Source organism: Ambystoma mexicanum, chromosome 12 (genome assembly GCF_040938575.1).
Source record: "Ambystoma mexicanum isolate Mex_15411 chromosome 12, UKY_AmexF1_1, whole genome shotgun sequence".
Taxonomy (NCBI): Eukaryota; Metazoa; Chordata; class Amphibia; order Caudata; family Ambystomatidae; genus Ambystoma; species Ambystoma mexicanum.
Window position 1 is genome coordinate 798,964,620 of NC_090936.1, and position 17,111 is coordinate 798,981,730.

At 44.3% G+C, this 17,111-nt stretch overlaps 1 protein-coding gene across 4 annotated transcripts in view; it reads right to left on the reverse strand.

Annotated features, from left to right (window-relative positions):
* The window catches only part of LIN7A (lin-7 homolog A, crumbs cell polarity complex component), a 1,061,287-nt gene that overhangs the window by 659,657 nt on the left and 384,519 nt on the right, over positions 1-17,111 (reverse strand). For all 4 annotated transcript variants that reach the window (XM_069629309.1, XM_069629307.1, XM_069629306.1 and 1 more), the window contains exon 2: positions 7,818-7,936. Coding sequence is in view for 3 of the 4 variants with exons in the window: in XM_069629307.1 (XP_069485408.1) it covers positions 7,818-7,936 (119 nt within the window). In the remaining variant the exon portion in view is untranslated. The remainder of the gene's footprint in view (positions 1-7,817; positions 7,937-17,111) is intronic.

A 17,111-nucleotide genomic window follows, 5' to 3' on the forward strand; every position in this document is an offset into this window, starting at 1 on the left:
TGTACTTTGCTTGGTAGAGGCTGTATCCTCCCTCCACCTACTTCATGGCCAAGATAGACCACTGAACCTCATCCAATCTGGCACTTTCTGGCCTTTATGGTCAAGTGGCCTTGTGAGGAGCTTGCAACACAATCCTAAGGTGGTTCACATGATCTTCGCAGGTGGCACTGAAAACTGCTATATCATCCAGATATGCAAGACAGAATTCATCCAACCCAGCCCCTGAAAAGAGGCAGGAGCATTCTTTAACCCAAAAGGCATTACCCTGAACTGGTAAAGACCCTCTGGTGTTGAGAAAACTGTCCTCTCCTTGGCATGTTCTGCAAGTGCTATTTGCCAATAGCCTGCAGTGAGGTCAAATGTGCTGAGGTATTTGGAGGCACTCAAAGTATCCACCAGCTCATCTGTTCTAGGCAAGGGTTGTGCATCTGTCTTGGTGACAGCATTCAGAGTCCTGTAATCTATGCAGAACCTCAACTCAGCGGTACCTGCCTTTGGAACCAAAACCACTGGGCTGGACCAAGGACTACTAGAGGGTTCAATCATCCCAAGATCAAACATTTTGTTGACCTCTGTCTTAATGTAATACCTTACTTTGTCTGACATTCTGTATCCCCTACACTATCTCCTGTGTCAATGTCATGTTTGCACCAAGGTGTCAAACAGGAGCTTGTGAAAACCAGGGGGGAACATGCCTCAGCAAACTTTTCACCTCAGCTTGTTGATCAGAAGTCAGGTGAGGGGCCACTTTGACACCCTCAATTGAACCTTCTGAAGGACTGCCCTGGAACAGGTCAGGGGGAGGTTCTGACTCCTCCTCCTCCTCAACATCTGAAGCCAGCAGCGGTGCAGCTATTTCAACTCTTGGGATGAAAGCCTTCAATCTATTTACATGGAACACTTTTGGAACCTGACCAGCCCTCCCAAGGTCCACTAAATAGTGGACCTCACCCAATGACTCTACCACTGTGTAAGGGCCTGATCATGTGTCCTGCAAAGTCTGAGGCCTTATATGATTCATGATCAGGACCTGCTGACCTGGTGTGAAGTTGATGAAGGCAGCTTTCTGGTCATACCAATGTTTCACCAGAGCTTGCCCAGCCTTCAGTTTCTCACTAGCCAGGTCCATCAGGTGTATAATTCTTTTTCTGAGTCCTAGCACATAGTCTACTACATTGGTAGTGACAGGGGAAGTAGGCATCTCCCACCCCTCCATGACTATTGCCAAGGGTGCCCTTAAAGGGTGACCAAAAAGGAGCTTGACAGGGCTGAAATCAACACCCTCCTGAGGTACCTCTCTGTAGGCAAACAGTAAGCATGGTAATAGAATATCCCATGTTCTTCTTTGGGGATCTTCCAGAGCCCCAATCATACTCTTAAGGGTCATGTTAAACTGCTCAATGAGACCATAGGTTTGTGGGTGGAATGCAGATGAAATCTTATAGGTGACACCACATTCCTTCAGCATGGCCTCAGTGGAGTAACTTTGCTGAAAATGTTGGAGGGGACATGACAGCTGAAGAAAAGGTGCCCCAGCCAAATGAATGGGGAGAAAATGGTGTGCCATGAAAGTTGGGGGGGACAAACACCCCTGTCCCCCCCTAAAATTACGCCCATGCATGGCCTGCATATACTTGGACATAGAGTTGCTGCCCCTATCAGACACAACTTCTTTAGGGAAGCCAACCCTAGTAAATATGCCAAGTAAAGCTTTTGCAACTGACTTGGCAGTCACAGTCTTCAAGGGGATGGCCTCAGGATATCTGGTAGCATGGTCGACCAGCACCAGGATAAACCTATTGCCTGAAGATGTTTGGGTGTCAAGGGGACCAACAATGTCTATCCATACCCTCTAAAATAGTACTCCCACAACTGGGAGTGGTACCAATGGAACTTGGATTGTTGTGCCACTTTTCCAAGATAACTGGCAGGTGGCACAACTCTTGCAATGGCTTTCTACTTGCACCTCCATCTTGGGCCAGTAGAAGTGAATGGATACGCTTTGCATGGTTCTCCTGATACCAAGGTGACAAGCAAGGGGTACTTCATGTTCCAACAGCAAGAGGAAGGGTCTTACAGCAAGGGGAACCACCAACCTTTTATGGTCTCATTCTGTAGACTCTGTAGGCTCAATGTAGAGGAGCCCCTCTTCACAAAAGTCCTGTGCTTCCCAGGAGGTTCACCCTCAAGCTGGGAGCAGGCCTGTCTCCTTAGGCCTTTCAAAGATGGGCACTGACGTCGGCCCTTACAGAACTCAACCCTGTCAGGACTGCCTTCTACTAACAGACTCTGTAGTTCTGGATGGTCATGGGGATTGAGGATTTCAGGCAACACCTCTCCCTCGTTAGGTTCAGGTGTTTAACCAACTACCTCCACCTCAGAGCTAGGAGAGCTAGGGAAATATTCTCTTTCCCTCTTGTGTCTTTCTTGACTCCTTTAGCCTTGAGTTTCCCCTTTGGCTTAGGCTGGGCATTGGACTTGGCCAATGCAGCCCTGGTTTGTGACCTGGTGCATGGTCTCTCTGCTGTGTCACCCACAAGCCCTAACTTTCTGAGATCATTCCCCAGCAGGACCTTTCCTGGGACTTGCCTCTGAATGCTCACTGGGATCCTGACTACTTTACCATTTATAGTAATATTTACAGGCATAACTGGGAATTTGAGAGGGGGCCATCAGCTAACTTAGTGGGTAACATAGGAGCTCTGGCAACTTCCTCTGGGTCTACCAAGGTAGAATCCACTACAGTTCTGCTGTACCCACTATCCGTAAGGGCAGGAGTATCAACTTCATTGATCAGCACACTGTCTTTAAAATAGTGCTTGGTGTTATCAGGAATTCTAGCATAAGCCTCTTAGACTTTAGACTCCGAGGAACCCAGGCAAACTAAAACAACCTCAGATTCTATCCCACTGGAAAAATAGTCTGAGGAGAAGGATGCCCATGTAATCTCTTTTTCCTCATAGGAGGAGAAGGCCAGATTTGCAGAGTGGACCCCCAAGGTTTTTACCTTACATCTGGCGTCCCCCTTCACATGGTCACTTGCTCCACAAGCAAGACTGACTGGATCTTAGGCTATAGGGAGGTTTATTTTAACCAGAGTTCTGTTTGGAAGGATAACTTCCACTACCCTGTGCATTTTCCTGTGGCGTACCCTTACATTTATATTTCTGGCTCTTTTGGGAGAACATTTTATCAGATCCACCACCCTCTTTATCTGTGGACGTTTTCCCCTCCTCCTGCTTGCCAGGAGTCTTGTCCTTATGGGACACTCTATGTGACACCCACACATCTGCTCCTATGCCCATCTTCTTAGGATCTAACTCCTTTGAATCTGCCAAATGCTGTTTAAGCTCAGGGGACCAGGATGCAAAAATATGTTCAAGCATGAAAATATATATCATACCCTCAAAGGTGGAGACCTTATAGCCTTCAACCCAACCAGTCAAGTTTTTTAAAGAATCAGTCACATATGACACCCAAGTACTACCTTCTTTCTTTTGGTACTCTCTAAACCTCTTGAATGATTGGGCAGGAGTTTTCCCAAACTTTAAGATTAGAGTTTGCTTCAACATTGCAAAATCTACTCTTTCAGCTTTTGACATCTCCATAATAGCACTGCAGTCAGAATGGGGTAGTCTGCTGAGTAACCATGCAATTTTATCAGCATTTACAACCTCTTGAACTTCACATGCATACTCAAATGCATTCAGCCAGTCCATAATGGCATTCTTCTCAGCATACACTCTGAGCAGATCATCAGGAAATCTTGGATGAGAGGAGGACCCATGTCCAGATCCCTTGGATCCATTGGAAACTTGAAGCTTAGCCAGTTCCAAATGGTGATCCCTGTCCTTCTGTTTCTCAACCTGCTCTATATTCAGCTTACCCATGTGGAAATCAAGCACCTTCTGCTTAAACAGCAGTTCTTGTTTCTTGAATTCCAACATGGCCTCAGCATCAGAGCTGGCAGAGGAAACTTGGGACATTACATCATCTATGTCATCATGGGCACCATAGATGAGAGCAGCAACAGAACTGTCAGTTCTGTCATTCAGGGCAGCCCCGTCTCCTTCTGAAGTCTCATCTGATGCTATGGCTTCGAGTTGGGACTCTTGTCAATCCATGATCCTTTGGATCATTTCAAATTGTGTGCCATGAGCAAGCAAGCCTCTCTTAGCACACACCATTCTCAATGTTTCAGATTTTGAAGCATTTAAGGTTATATTAGTAATTGTTTCCATTTTTCTAGATAGGTATATGGCCTTTACATTTATAACTACCAAGTCACTATGTGTCCTGGGTAGGGGTCATCTGAAATGCCTTCACTAGTGTGTAACACTTGATACCTTCAGTCCTATTCCACCACTCTCCACCAATTTGTTAAGATGGATTTCTGAAGTCTGACCTGGTGGGCAGAGGTTCCGAAGGCCAGCCTAGTTTCTTGGAAGAGGGTAAGCTTCTGGATAAGCCAGAACAATCAAGGTAGCATTGGCAGCGGTCAACACTAGATCGCAGGAGGGGTGAGGGTGACTGAAAGACCTCAATGCGCACACAGAGTAAAGGACACTTACAAATCACTCCCAGTCAGGTGTATATATATTAAAAATACAAATACATTTATTCAAGGCCTTTGATCAACAGTAACACTTTTAAACCAGTATTATCCTGCTACAATACATATATACACGACTAACCGGCCTAAAGGGTTAAACACACAGAATGGCTCCACAACCTACAAGGGAAGGAATCAAGTAATGCAAAATATCTTTAGGCAGTTCTGTAATGTTCAATACCTAACTGAAAGGCAGTCCAGTCCCTACGTTGAGAGGAGCCTAGTGCTCAAATGTACTTTCAGGTGCTAGTGCATGTGATAGTGTAGAAGGGCAAAACCAGGGTCTCTTGTAAGGTCTGTAGCAGCTGCGGAAGGTGGGTGAGGTAATTCATAATAAGTTCCCACTATTCGTGGAGGGTCTCCCCAAAAGAGCAGATCAGGTTACAGGAGTTGGGAATGGTTTGATAGCTCAGGCTATCTGTGGAAAGGAGAGTGGCCCTCAGGGGACACTTGTGCATAAAAGTAGGTAGATGCACTAGCAGACAACAATAAGGGTTGCAAGTACTCAGCGACCCCCGGTGCACTCCAGACCAAACTTTGTCAGTCGAGTCCACCTCTGCAGCTTTTAACTGCGAATTTACAGTGTTGATCCCCAAACAGGACTGTGGAAATTTCTCTGCTCCTGGTGGATGGATCAGACCAGTTTCACTGTAGCAGGTTTCAGGGCACAGGGGGGCACAGCAGCAAGGCACCTGCGAAGTACGTCACCACGGCTGGGTGACACAGTAACCACATGTACTCCAAGTTCAGATGCTCTCTCTTTACTTCAGACATGGGAATGGCAAGTGTACTATAATCGGTGTGAGAGTGCCATGAACACAGAACTTGCAATGTTCCAAGGTTCAAGGATCTCTTCAAAACGGTGGCGGTGTCAGAGCAAAGGTCATGTAGAAGCTGGTCAGCCCACTGGTTGGCCCAGGGACACTTCCAAGAAGGCTTACTTGCAGGGTTTGATAAAGATGCAGAGAATTGTCGGTCCCACTGTTCTAATGGGTCGAGGCATCTTCGCAGACCTTCTAGTTTGATCAGATGCATAAGGGTGCAGCGAGACAACTGCAGGCTCAGGGTGCCAAACCTTTAAGCGGGTCACCAGCGGTTCCTCGACTCGGCTTCTTAGTTTTAGGATGCTTGGATCCTATCGAGGGTTCAGTGAGAACTCAAGAAATCGACCTGGCATGTGTGTTTGGAGCCTTCTATTATCCAAAATCTCCTTCACGCCAAAATGAAGAGGACCCAATGGGAGATCTGCTCACATACAGGCACACCAGACATGGACCAATCATGCACCACGGTGGTCCCAGTCATTCACAACACACAAGACTCTCTGGCACCCAGGATATGGATTACAACTAGACAGTCCAACCCACATCCTGGGGGCACACACACAAGGCATGCAGAAACCCTCAAAAGCTTGGCATTTTGCAGGAGAATGAATGCATGCCAAAATAAGGACTGACCTGGGTCGGCGTGAACTGAGGAAGGTGAAGGGGCAAGATGGCCAAAGGACAGGACAAAGAACCTCGTAGCATGGCCATTTTGGAGCCAGGCCACCTGTCTGGGCCAACCGTGGTAAAAGCGATTTGCATGGCAAGACAGGGTTTAAAATACATGAAAAGATAAGCTGCCACCATCCCTGTCCAAGGCACATCTGCACTAATCCTCAAAAATCCTTTGAGGGTCTGTAGGGCCTTTGGAAAGGATGCAAGGATCCAATCAGAAAACCAAGAACCAACATCAACAACGGGGAGGAGGAAATTCAAGGGCTCTGGATGCGACCCTGTTGTGATTGAGATACATATCTTTGAAGAAGAAAACTCCATCAGGAGTACTATTGAATAAAAACAACAGTGGCTGCGGATTGAGTCCGCATGCATGCAGATACTGATGTCAGACCAGTTTGGGCAGTGAGGACCTATGTGGAAATGCAGATTAATTCCTACATCTGAAGCACCTACGCCAAACAAAAAGGGGAGGGGCCATGGCTCACCCTACCAAAAGAGACTGCATATAGTTGGGTTGCTGTTCTATTCATCCTGAAGAAGGTTGCTGCATGGAAAGACCAGAATAGGGGTCAAAGGACAACCAGAACACATGTAGACGTAGAAATTCTGTGGGATCAAAATCCACAAGGATGGGTTAATTGAAGAATAGACTTAAACCCACCACGGAACTATCATAGTGAAATAGTGGTTTCTAACCAATAAGGGCTAGAGAGAGATGAGTTAGAGAGTATGAATGGAATGGAGAATGAAAGTGAATGAGTGGTAGGATATTGGATAAGTGAGCTTTGTTATCTTACAACCAACCCTGGAATGAATACAGGTTTTTGACAAACAATGTAAAATCTACTTTCATTGTATATTTTTTTTCAATGTGTTTGGTACAATTAAATTGAATTTATTGAACTAATGATAAGAAATGTTGGTTGGTATTTATATAAAGACCATACAGAATAGCTAGAGATCACCCCTCTCTGCCACTGGTCCATTGTATATTGTTTCTTTAATTCCAGCCTGAAGGACCAGTGCTAGAATCAGGCATCCCCATTGTGTTGAAAGGGCCTTTGGAAATGACAGGAAGACCCAAGTGCACTGTACTGTAAGATACAGTGTCCACTTGTAACATGTTGAAAACAAATTTCAACATTGGAAAGGACTATGGGAAACAAAGTCTCCCAATACTGACTGTTGTTAAGGGCATGGCAGATTCCCCATAACAAAGTGAGCAAAAAGCCCAGGGGAGTGCAGCTGAAGGCTGTGCTCCACTGGCAAAGTCAGACTAAGGTGTAAAAGCAGCAGCAAAAAGTTGCGGGGTGCACAACTGGAGGCAAAACTTCAAATACATGGGAATCTTTCCTAACATGTAGTGTGATGAAGCACCCATAAAGCTGAAAAAGGAAAAGGGACTTTCCAGCAAACCCTGCCAAATTAATGTGACAAGAGTCAGAGACCAAACAAAATAGGATGGGAGAGCTAAAACTCCCGTTACTAACTGAATTTTAGAGGGTAAGAAAGCTCCCTATTGATTAGGGTTCAAGAGTATAGCATACCATTGCTCTTAAAAATCCAAGAAGAAAAACTGTTCAAAAATCTCCCACAGGATGTTTAAACAGCATGCATGCTCATAATCGATAGCAGACCAAGGCAACATTGACTATGGTGACACAGAGTAAGTGCCTGTGCTGGCGAAAATAGCCGAGCCGTACCTCTCTGATAGCAGTACAGAATTCACTCTGCAGGACTTTCTTCAGAGATTGGATTTTGTGCACAGGAACGTCCCCGGACTCCTGTAGTTTCTCCAGCAGTTCAATTGCTCTTGCAACATCTAGGGGAACATAAAAACACAGAAAGGACATTTTAGATGAGCGCAGTTTTTATCAGATTGTGCCATGCTCAAAGTCATCGTGCGTTAACTTGGAGTGATGAAGTGGAACATGCATCAATCTGAGAATTCGGCTTCACCAAAGATAATGTGCACCACAAGCCTTCATGAATGCAATGGCGATGAGTTAGTGTGTGAACAGTTGCTGAGGGTCCTGAGACTGCAAGGTGCATATATATATGTAACATAGACATTCCTAGGAAAAATGTGCGCAACAGAGACACTACATCAAACTTCCCCTTTGGATATCCTGCGCATGGCCTGAAAGTCTGCCAGCTTGCATTCAACACATCAACTGTTCCACCTACCACAACCTTTTAAAACCTCCGAGTACATTTTACTGAATATTGGTGCACACAATACACTTGGAACACAACCACTGTGGTCAGCACTGCAAGGATGTTTGAACATGACACATCAGCGAGTTTAACTGCCATACGATGGAACTAGGCTGTGAAATTACATGGCCATGAATGAAACTTTGTGGTGCGTTAATAATTTATTTTGCAGCCTCGGTCGGCCTCACAAATAAAGCACCAGAATAGACAATCAAGGAAGAGTGGGGATATGTAGCTGAGTTCTAGCTCAGCTTTGAGATGAACACAACCCTGTCCTTGTACAAACGACACCATTCTGGAGTATTGTCATTCAGCTTATGGAGTTTCCTGATTTTCATTACTCCTATAAGAGTTTGATTAGTTCCTAATACAGTAGCACAGATCACGTTGCAGATGAGCATATAGCCATCATCCATGTTTACTAAGGAAAAGGCAAAAGCAGAAAAGACATGGCTCATCTGCAAGAGTGATCCAGATTTTGTGCAATAAATCCTGCTTGGACCCCCACGGAATATTTCAATGTGTGTAGTAATGTTTCAATAAACAGACCACGGCTTGTACAAGAAAGCACATTTCCCAGCTTCCCTTCAAAAGTGCATGGGCCTGATTGGCACTGCATTTTGTATACCGCAATTGGACTTGTGAAAATGTGCAAAATGCAGCTGCAATTCGCAGGACATACAACCTCCAAGTGAGACATATGTTATAATTTTGAAATCACAATTCAGGCAACATACACGGGTGGTTGCAGCGACACATTTCTGGCCTCAAGTTGCTCCCACAAACAAGATCATTTTGTCAATTTTGCTCCATATGTCTGTGTGGAGAATGACAATATTTACTTTCTAGTGAGCCATGGACATACATGAGCCATGGACAGGGCAAAACTAGATCACCCAGTGACCGCAGCCATGTTTGAGGAGATGGAGCTGTATAGATATGATTTGTTGGCATGCACTTGAAAGACCAGAAGGCCATGCAGGTATCATTTAAGTCTCTGTCTGAGGCAGGGGTATGGCTGCCATGCCGCACTTCATCATATGGACCACTTAGAACAGGAAAAGGGTCACATGGACACTAGTTGCATGATTATGTCTTATTACAAATAATGGAAAGATTGTCTAGAGGTGGTGTTCTGCATTACGTGGGTAGGCCGAGTGGTGGACTGTATTGTGTGAGTAGGCTGAGTGGAACTGTACAGGTCAGAAATTATGCTGTAAAGCCACGCCCTCCAATGCTGAAGGATGCTCTTTCATGAAGTGCCTTGTTAAAGTAACTGACTAAATGTATCATAGTAGCCCTTCTGTATAAGGCTCATTGTGTAAAACCCTGTGAAAACCCAGGGATTTCTGAGTTTGGGACATTTGTTGTGGATACTATGCCAGTTTCCCTGTTCCATTACTGCACTGATATAAGGACATACATACTGCCTCTACCTTTGCTACTTGAGGTTGATTATTGGATTATTTGCTGATGGATTTGTACTTCTACAATTTAAAAATTTAAAAAAAGAAAAACTCTCTGTCCTTCGGATGGAGTCTTATTCAAGCAATATTTAGGAGCACAGTGTCATTGCTGCCAATGTTGTCACACCTTTTTAGAATATTTACAATGGGTTTACATATTTTTCATAATTTTATTATCCAGATCAATACTATAGAACATGCAGTACCTCACTAACATCAGAGCAAAGCATTTGATATGAAAACACACACCCATCCCAATAGCAATCAGTGCAAATATCCACAAAGGTTCATACAATATAAATAATAAAGCAATTCACATATTCTGAAGTATTATTTGCTATATAGAATGTATAAAGTATTATTTATGTTACGGGCCTACAACACCAAGGGCTCTGCCTGCAATTGTGGAAGCCATTTGAATCACGGACGACAAACAAGCTCAAGCGATAGCTACCATGTTCGATGGACATGGCCTTACCAAAAAGTCCTCGCCCCCACCCATGACAAAGGCAAGACCCTAGACTGGGAAGCTACCTCAAACTGCCCAAATACGATCACTAAAATTACACCCCAACCTTGGACTTACCACTTCCTAATTGACCTAAGCTTAACACTTAATACAGAAGCAAACAAAGAAAAAATAATGGCACCTTCTCTCCCCACAAGATCAAGGGAAACTATCACACCAGATAACAGCCTACCACTCCTCCTGCCAGTGATTAATGCACTGCCAAGCAATTGTGACCCAGATATGCTAGTGGACACCTATAATGAAACTATGGCCAAGGTCCTAGACACCATTGCCCCACTTAAGGCTCGTAAGAGCAAACAACAGACTCACCTCAACTCCTGGTTGACCCTGCATCTAAAAGAACTTAGACTGGAAAAAAGGAAGTTAAAAACCACCTGGCTACACACCCCCATGGAAGAAAACAAACTAAAATTGAAACTCTGTGTCACCAACTACAAGAAAGAAATTATCCAAACCAGATAGGAAGCCTACATCGAAAGAATATCCAAAGCATGCTCCAATACCAAGGAACTATTTGTGATCCTGCGAGAAATGGAATCGCCCATACCTCCACTGGATAATGTACTTAAAGACAAGCAATGCTGTACCAACATCCAGAATGCCTTAGCAAATAAAATAAAAACACCGCAAACTAAAATTGCATTAAAAAAGCCTTCCTGCCCCCCGCAGAAATACCAACTACCACCACCCCACTCAATAAGCCTAATCTAGCCCCATTTAAATTCACAAAAGTCTCCATCCAGGAAACTGAAAATATTATTGCCTTCCTCAAACCGTCAAACTGCAAAGGCGACAACTGCCCGGCCCAAATAATCAAGGATGCAGCTAGAGCTTTAGCCCCCTTCATCTCTAAACTCATCAATGCCTCATTTTTATCCAATACTGCAAAGCAGCTTAAAAGAATGCTGGATTCTACCCCTTCTTAAAAAACAAACCTTAGACCCATCCATCACTACAAATTATAGACCCATCACAACGGTCCCATTCCTCCTGAAGATAATAGATATAGTGGCCTATCTTCAAATTCAGAAGTACCTGGAGACCAACCAACTCTTAGGCTCCCGCCAATCTGGGTTCAGACCTCAGCATGGCACAGAGACAGCTTTAATAGATCTGAAAGCCCAAATTGATGAGCTTAACGACAAAGGAAACACAGCTATGCTACTCCTCCTTGATCTGTCGGCAGCATTCGACTTGGTGGACCATGCAGTATTATGCAAACACCTAGCATCGGCTGCCCACATTTCATGTGAAGCTATAGCCTGGGTCCAATCCTTTCTAGACAACAGAAGCATGCAAGTCTTCTCCACCTCAGCATCTGCCGACCCAATTCAAACAACATGCAGAGTTCCCCAAGGCTCATGTGTCTCACCAACTATGTATAATATCTTTACTAAGCCTTTATTTGACAAATTAGACAGACTGGCCGTCACCTACAGAAGCTATGCAGATGACACCCAGATCCTCATTCCCCTTTCGGCAATTTCACCTCAGATACAGCTTTAGTAAACAAAATATACATCCTCATTCAGGCATGGATGGCAACCCATGGCCTCTGCCTGAATGATGAAAAAACAAAGATCCTGATCGTTGGCTCGGCTAACAACTTAAAAACACGTGACCCTCACTATAGTGCCTTTAACATTGACAGCAACATAATCACAATTTCCAAAGAAGTGAAGACTCTTGGCTTCTACCTGGATTCCACGCTATAAAAAACAGGTAAACTCCCTGGCCTCATCTACCGCCTACACTGACAAACTTATCAGAGCATGCAGACCGTTCCATTCACTAGTAAGCTGCATTATCTTAGCCAATGCCCTCATCCTATCTAAAGTGTACTACTGCAATGCCCTGTATGCAGGAGCCAATAAATACATCATCAACAAGCTACAAACATTGCAAAATAATGTGCTCAGAACGACACTGAACGTCCCTACTAGAGAGCACATTTCTAATGCCAGGAGAAACCACAACTGGTTGAAAATCAACGATAGGATCCTCTTTAAAACGGTTACATTAACCTTCAAATGCCTGAACAACGCTGCCCCCCCTTATCTAAAGGAAAGTATAACTAAAAAGTCATCTGCACGACCGAGTAGGACAGCCAACTCCCACTCCCTCCAAATACCCAGATTCCGACTAAAAAAAACTGAAGGCAACAGTCTCCATGTAAAAGCAGCCCAGCAATGGAACACATTACCAGTGGACCTAAGAAGAGATCAGTCTTATGATAGTTTTAGACACAACACGCGTGTTTGGCTACGCCTCAACGACCACTAGACCAATCACTTTAGCTACTACCTGTTTCTGTATCCTGCCTCTAACCTGTACCGCTTATATCTGTTACTGTGTCTGTAAGTATTCTCTGTACCTGTCTTTATCTGTAACCAAGTCCTACATATTCTTGTCACGCTGTGCGCCCAGCTACCTAACGGTTTAGGGCACCCTACAAATAAATAAAGAAACAAACTGTGATTGGCTCTGGACCCTGTGCACCAACTGAGGGTCCTGCCTACAAAAAGAAGCTCCCTGGGCCTACAACCATAATGAATCTGCCTGCAAGTGTGTAAGCTAACTGGAGCACTGTTATTGGCTCCTAGAGGGACATGTGACACACTGTAACCCTTATTCATTCTCCTCAGGGCATCCAGCCGGGGTGTCTGCAGCCATGGGCAAAACACTGTTCTCTATTTGTACCTGTTGGGGCCCATGAAAAGAAACCCTTCTCAAGCAAGGACCTCAAAGAGCTCACGCTTGATCTGACTTCTGCTTCCACGCATAGGGATCCTTCCACTCATTGACTATCCATTCACTGTAGAGCTCCTATCACCTCATAGGACCAATGCACAATGCTGTTTTGGGTCTATAACCTGTTGTTTGGTTACCTATAGACCCAATCTAGCCCAACTCAGAATTTACACCTGCTTCTTCTCAGCCATCCATCCACCCATTCCCTTTCTGCACAAGCTTCCCTCTCTCTCCCTTGGGCTGCAACCTTTCTTCATTGTCTACAATTGCCTATTTCTTCTACCCTTCATCATTCATGTTGACTTCACTACATTCCTCCTTCTACTCACACTACTCCTTCCCTCTCTGTGTAGCCTTCAACCTAAACTTGGTCTAACTTCTGCATCACTCACTGGCCTCCCCACCTATCTACTTTTCCTTGCACCAGCACCTCTAAAATAAGATGCTCCCAGGGTCTCCAACATCATCTAACCCCCTCCCCTACCGCACAACACATGTTCCTCTCCCCACCTCCTATTACTCATTCACTTCCTCTGGAATGAACAATTCCTCTGCAACACATGTTCCTACACCACTGACCACATCGATTCTGCACACCCTCAACTTTCACTTCTTTATGTCACAGAAACTTGGATGTCCCCTCATGACTCCTATATGCTTACAGCTCTCCACACAGACTGCTATCTTCTCCCACTCTCCCCAACCTGTTGGTAAGGGTGGGTGAGTGGGGTTCAGATCAATAAGGCCCTCAACAATCCCCCTCTACCCCGCTCTGACATAAATTATTTCTTTTTTGAATATCCCACTATTGAACTCCTCCTTCCTATGCCTCTTACTGTTCTTGCTCTCTGTTGACCCCCCCATCCCCCTACTTATTCCTTAATCTGACTCTTCTCCTTGTGTCACTTCCTACTGAAAACCCCATTGACATGCTTTAGGACTTTAACATTCCAGGGCCCTTCACAGCCACATGCCTTGAACCTAACCTCCTCTGTCATCACTCCCTCCATGACCAGCCTACCCACTCTGGTGGGAATGCTCTTGGTTTTGTCTTTCTCTGTAATTTCTCTCAACGACTAAGAGGAATTTCATGCAACATTCCCTTGCTCCTTACCTTGATGATGTGAGGCCCTCTCTCTTATCTCTTTCCCGTATTCTTACCTCTTCCATTGACCATGCTTTTTCTGACTTTCACAATGTACTTAAGACTCCATTTGACCAACGCTATCCTGCTCGCACGTTCATACCTTCCCATCCCTGGTCTCACCCTTGGATCACCCCAGAAATTCAGACCATCAAAACAAACATGCACTATAATCTACATAGCTGGAACAAATCAATGACACCTCCCTGACTGATAAGATACAAAAATGCCCATGCTGCCCTAACCTCTGCAATGGTCTGTGGCAAACCCTCCTGATTCACAAACTTAATCTCCTCCTTTTGCAATCACCCCCACAAACTTTCACCTACCCTCCAATTTTTGTTCACATCTCTCAAGCTAATATCCATTGCCTCTTCCCTTGATTTTGCTTTCTACATTTCTCTAACGTCTCTAAACTTTGTGAGACTGTCACAGCCCTTTCCTCTTCTGCCCCAACCGCATTTCTGTCCACCACCTCTCCCCAGAACTCTTCTACCATCGACCACTCCTCTCCTACCTCTGCTGTTGAATTAGGACAGTGCCAACCCATCTTGTACTCCCATCATTTCTTTTGTTCCCAAAACGGTCCAAGACGTCGTCCCAATCACTTGCCCTTCACTCTCTCAGCATTTTAACCTCTCTCTGTCTCCACTGGACACTTCCCTGCCTCCTTCAAATCTGCAACTGTCTTACTCATATTGAGGAAACACTCACCAGGTCTAAATTTGCCAGCAAAATATTGCCTAGGGTTTTCCTTCTTCAGTATTGAAAAGTCCTTGATCGGTTGGTATTTGATGGGATCTTTAAGTAACTTCCACATAATGGCCTTGGAGATCCACTTCAATCTAGCTTCCCTAATAAACATTCCACAGAGGCTGCAGTCATGCACATCTCCAACTTTCTTTATAATGCTCAACACTCCAAACTCTCTTCTATACTCATTCTTTTGGACCCTTCTGCAACTTTTGGCATGGTCGATCACTTACCTAACTTGCCAAGACATTGGGTTTCACAAATCTGCTCTTGCCTGGATCGCCCCCTACCTGGAAGATCGATCCTTAAAACTCTCATGGAACTTGCACACCTCCGACCCCACCCCTCTACGTGTTGGTGTGCCCCAAGGATCAGTTCTTGGGCCTCTGCTCCTCCAGTGAATTGGACTTATTATGGCCTCACTGTGGGATAAAGGACTGTACAAGCTTTAGAATATGCTGTAGTCTGATGATAATAAAGAGCAGTGCCATAACATAACATATCAGAAGGGTATCAGACCATCAGTGCAATTGGAAGGACAGACATCTGTCCTTTTTCTCACTACTTCCCCTGTCTATTCCACATCCACCTTCCCCCTTCACACAGTCTACCGAACACAGCCTGCATAGGGTAGTCAGGGTTTATTTTCTCACAATAGATGGCTACATATTATTTTTCTTTAATGGCATACTCCTATTTAAAGCATCATCCTGTCTTAATTTGAATTAAAGTAAAGTATAGCATTACCTGAAGTTGAACATCCTTTTTGACATCAAGGTTCCAGGCTATGTCAATGTATCATACCAGTTGACCATTCTATTGCCTTACCTACTGTTGCTAACAACATTCACCTTTATAAACAGTCTACTCGTGACTACGCCACCTTTGGCTCAGGATTAGTAGACACAGAAATACAGTTTTGGACTGTGACCTAAGGTACATTGTATAAAGATGACTGGCAGACAAGCTAACAAATGTCAAGGATTGCCTGAGCACAATCTTGAGCCGCTCTTCCATTCAACGTTACATCATATACTCTCTCACAATTCTCCAAATCTGCCTTGGAATCACAACCCAATTCAAGTGAAGTCAAGCACAGTTTCATTTTGGGTTTCGGCATAAAAGCACAAAACATACATAATACCAAACTATTCATGCAACCCATACAATATACATGAATAAATATTGCAACAAATATCAATACAAAAGCAAAATGAAACTTGTCTATCAAGATGGTGGGAGATCACAAATATAATGTGCCTATGCAATTTCCTTGTAAGTTGCATTATATCAAATAAATATACAAAAGAGTGCATAAATCATTAAATATCCACATACCCATGTAGGTGTGCAGGTTGTGTCACAGAAATTCATAACATCAGGACTTTACCCCTAATTCATTAAAGACCTATTTAGCTATCAATGAAATCAGCCCCTATACTGTTTGGCTCTTATAAGCCAAGTCATAAATATACATTGCATGACGTTTGAAATTGTCACACTCATGTTGCCCTTGCAGCATACCAAGATGACTTCCTTAACCGTACTAATGTTGCAAATATGAAACAGCAGTGAAGAAAAGATCTCCTCAGGGAATTGCATCCCAGACAAAATATTAGAAAGTGTCTGATGTTCTTTTATTCCTTGGCAGAACATGTAAAAAGGATCTCTGTTTCCAATGTATTTACATTTTGCAGTATTTTCGGCCAATAGCAAAATACCCTTCCTCACCTTCATATAAATATTGGTGGATGAGAAAGTTTCCAAAGCAAACAAAAGAGCTGATAGTTGAAAGGTTTTAAACTTATCGGAACCCCTGGCATCACTCTAGGTAACCCTCCAAACCATAATTCTTCACCTGCCAAGCCATTACAGTAAGGGAAAAGACTGGATGTAAATCAGGCTTGGCCCTGGATGTAAATCAGGCTTGGCCCCACCTGAAAGGGGCAATCCAACCGGAAACGCTTGGTCAAATCCCTTCTGCACGAGACCAAAGCAACCTCAGACATGTTTCAGCCCCATTGGACGTCATCAGTGAGGTGTAGTGTGGGTCTTTAGACCCAGTAGGAACAGGATCCACTTCTGGGCATATCCGTCCAACCCGGGTTGACTAAATCAAGTAAGAGGTGATGGC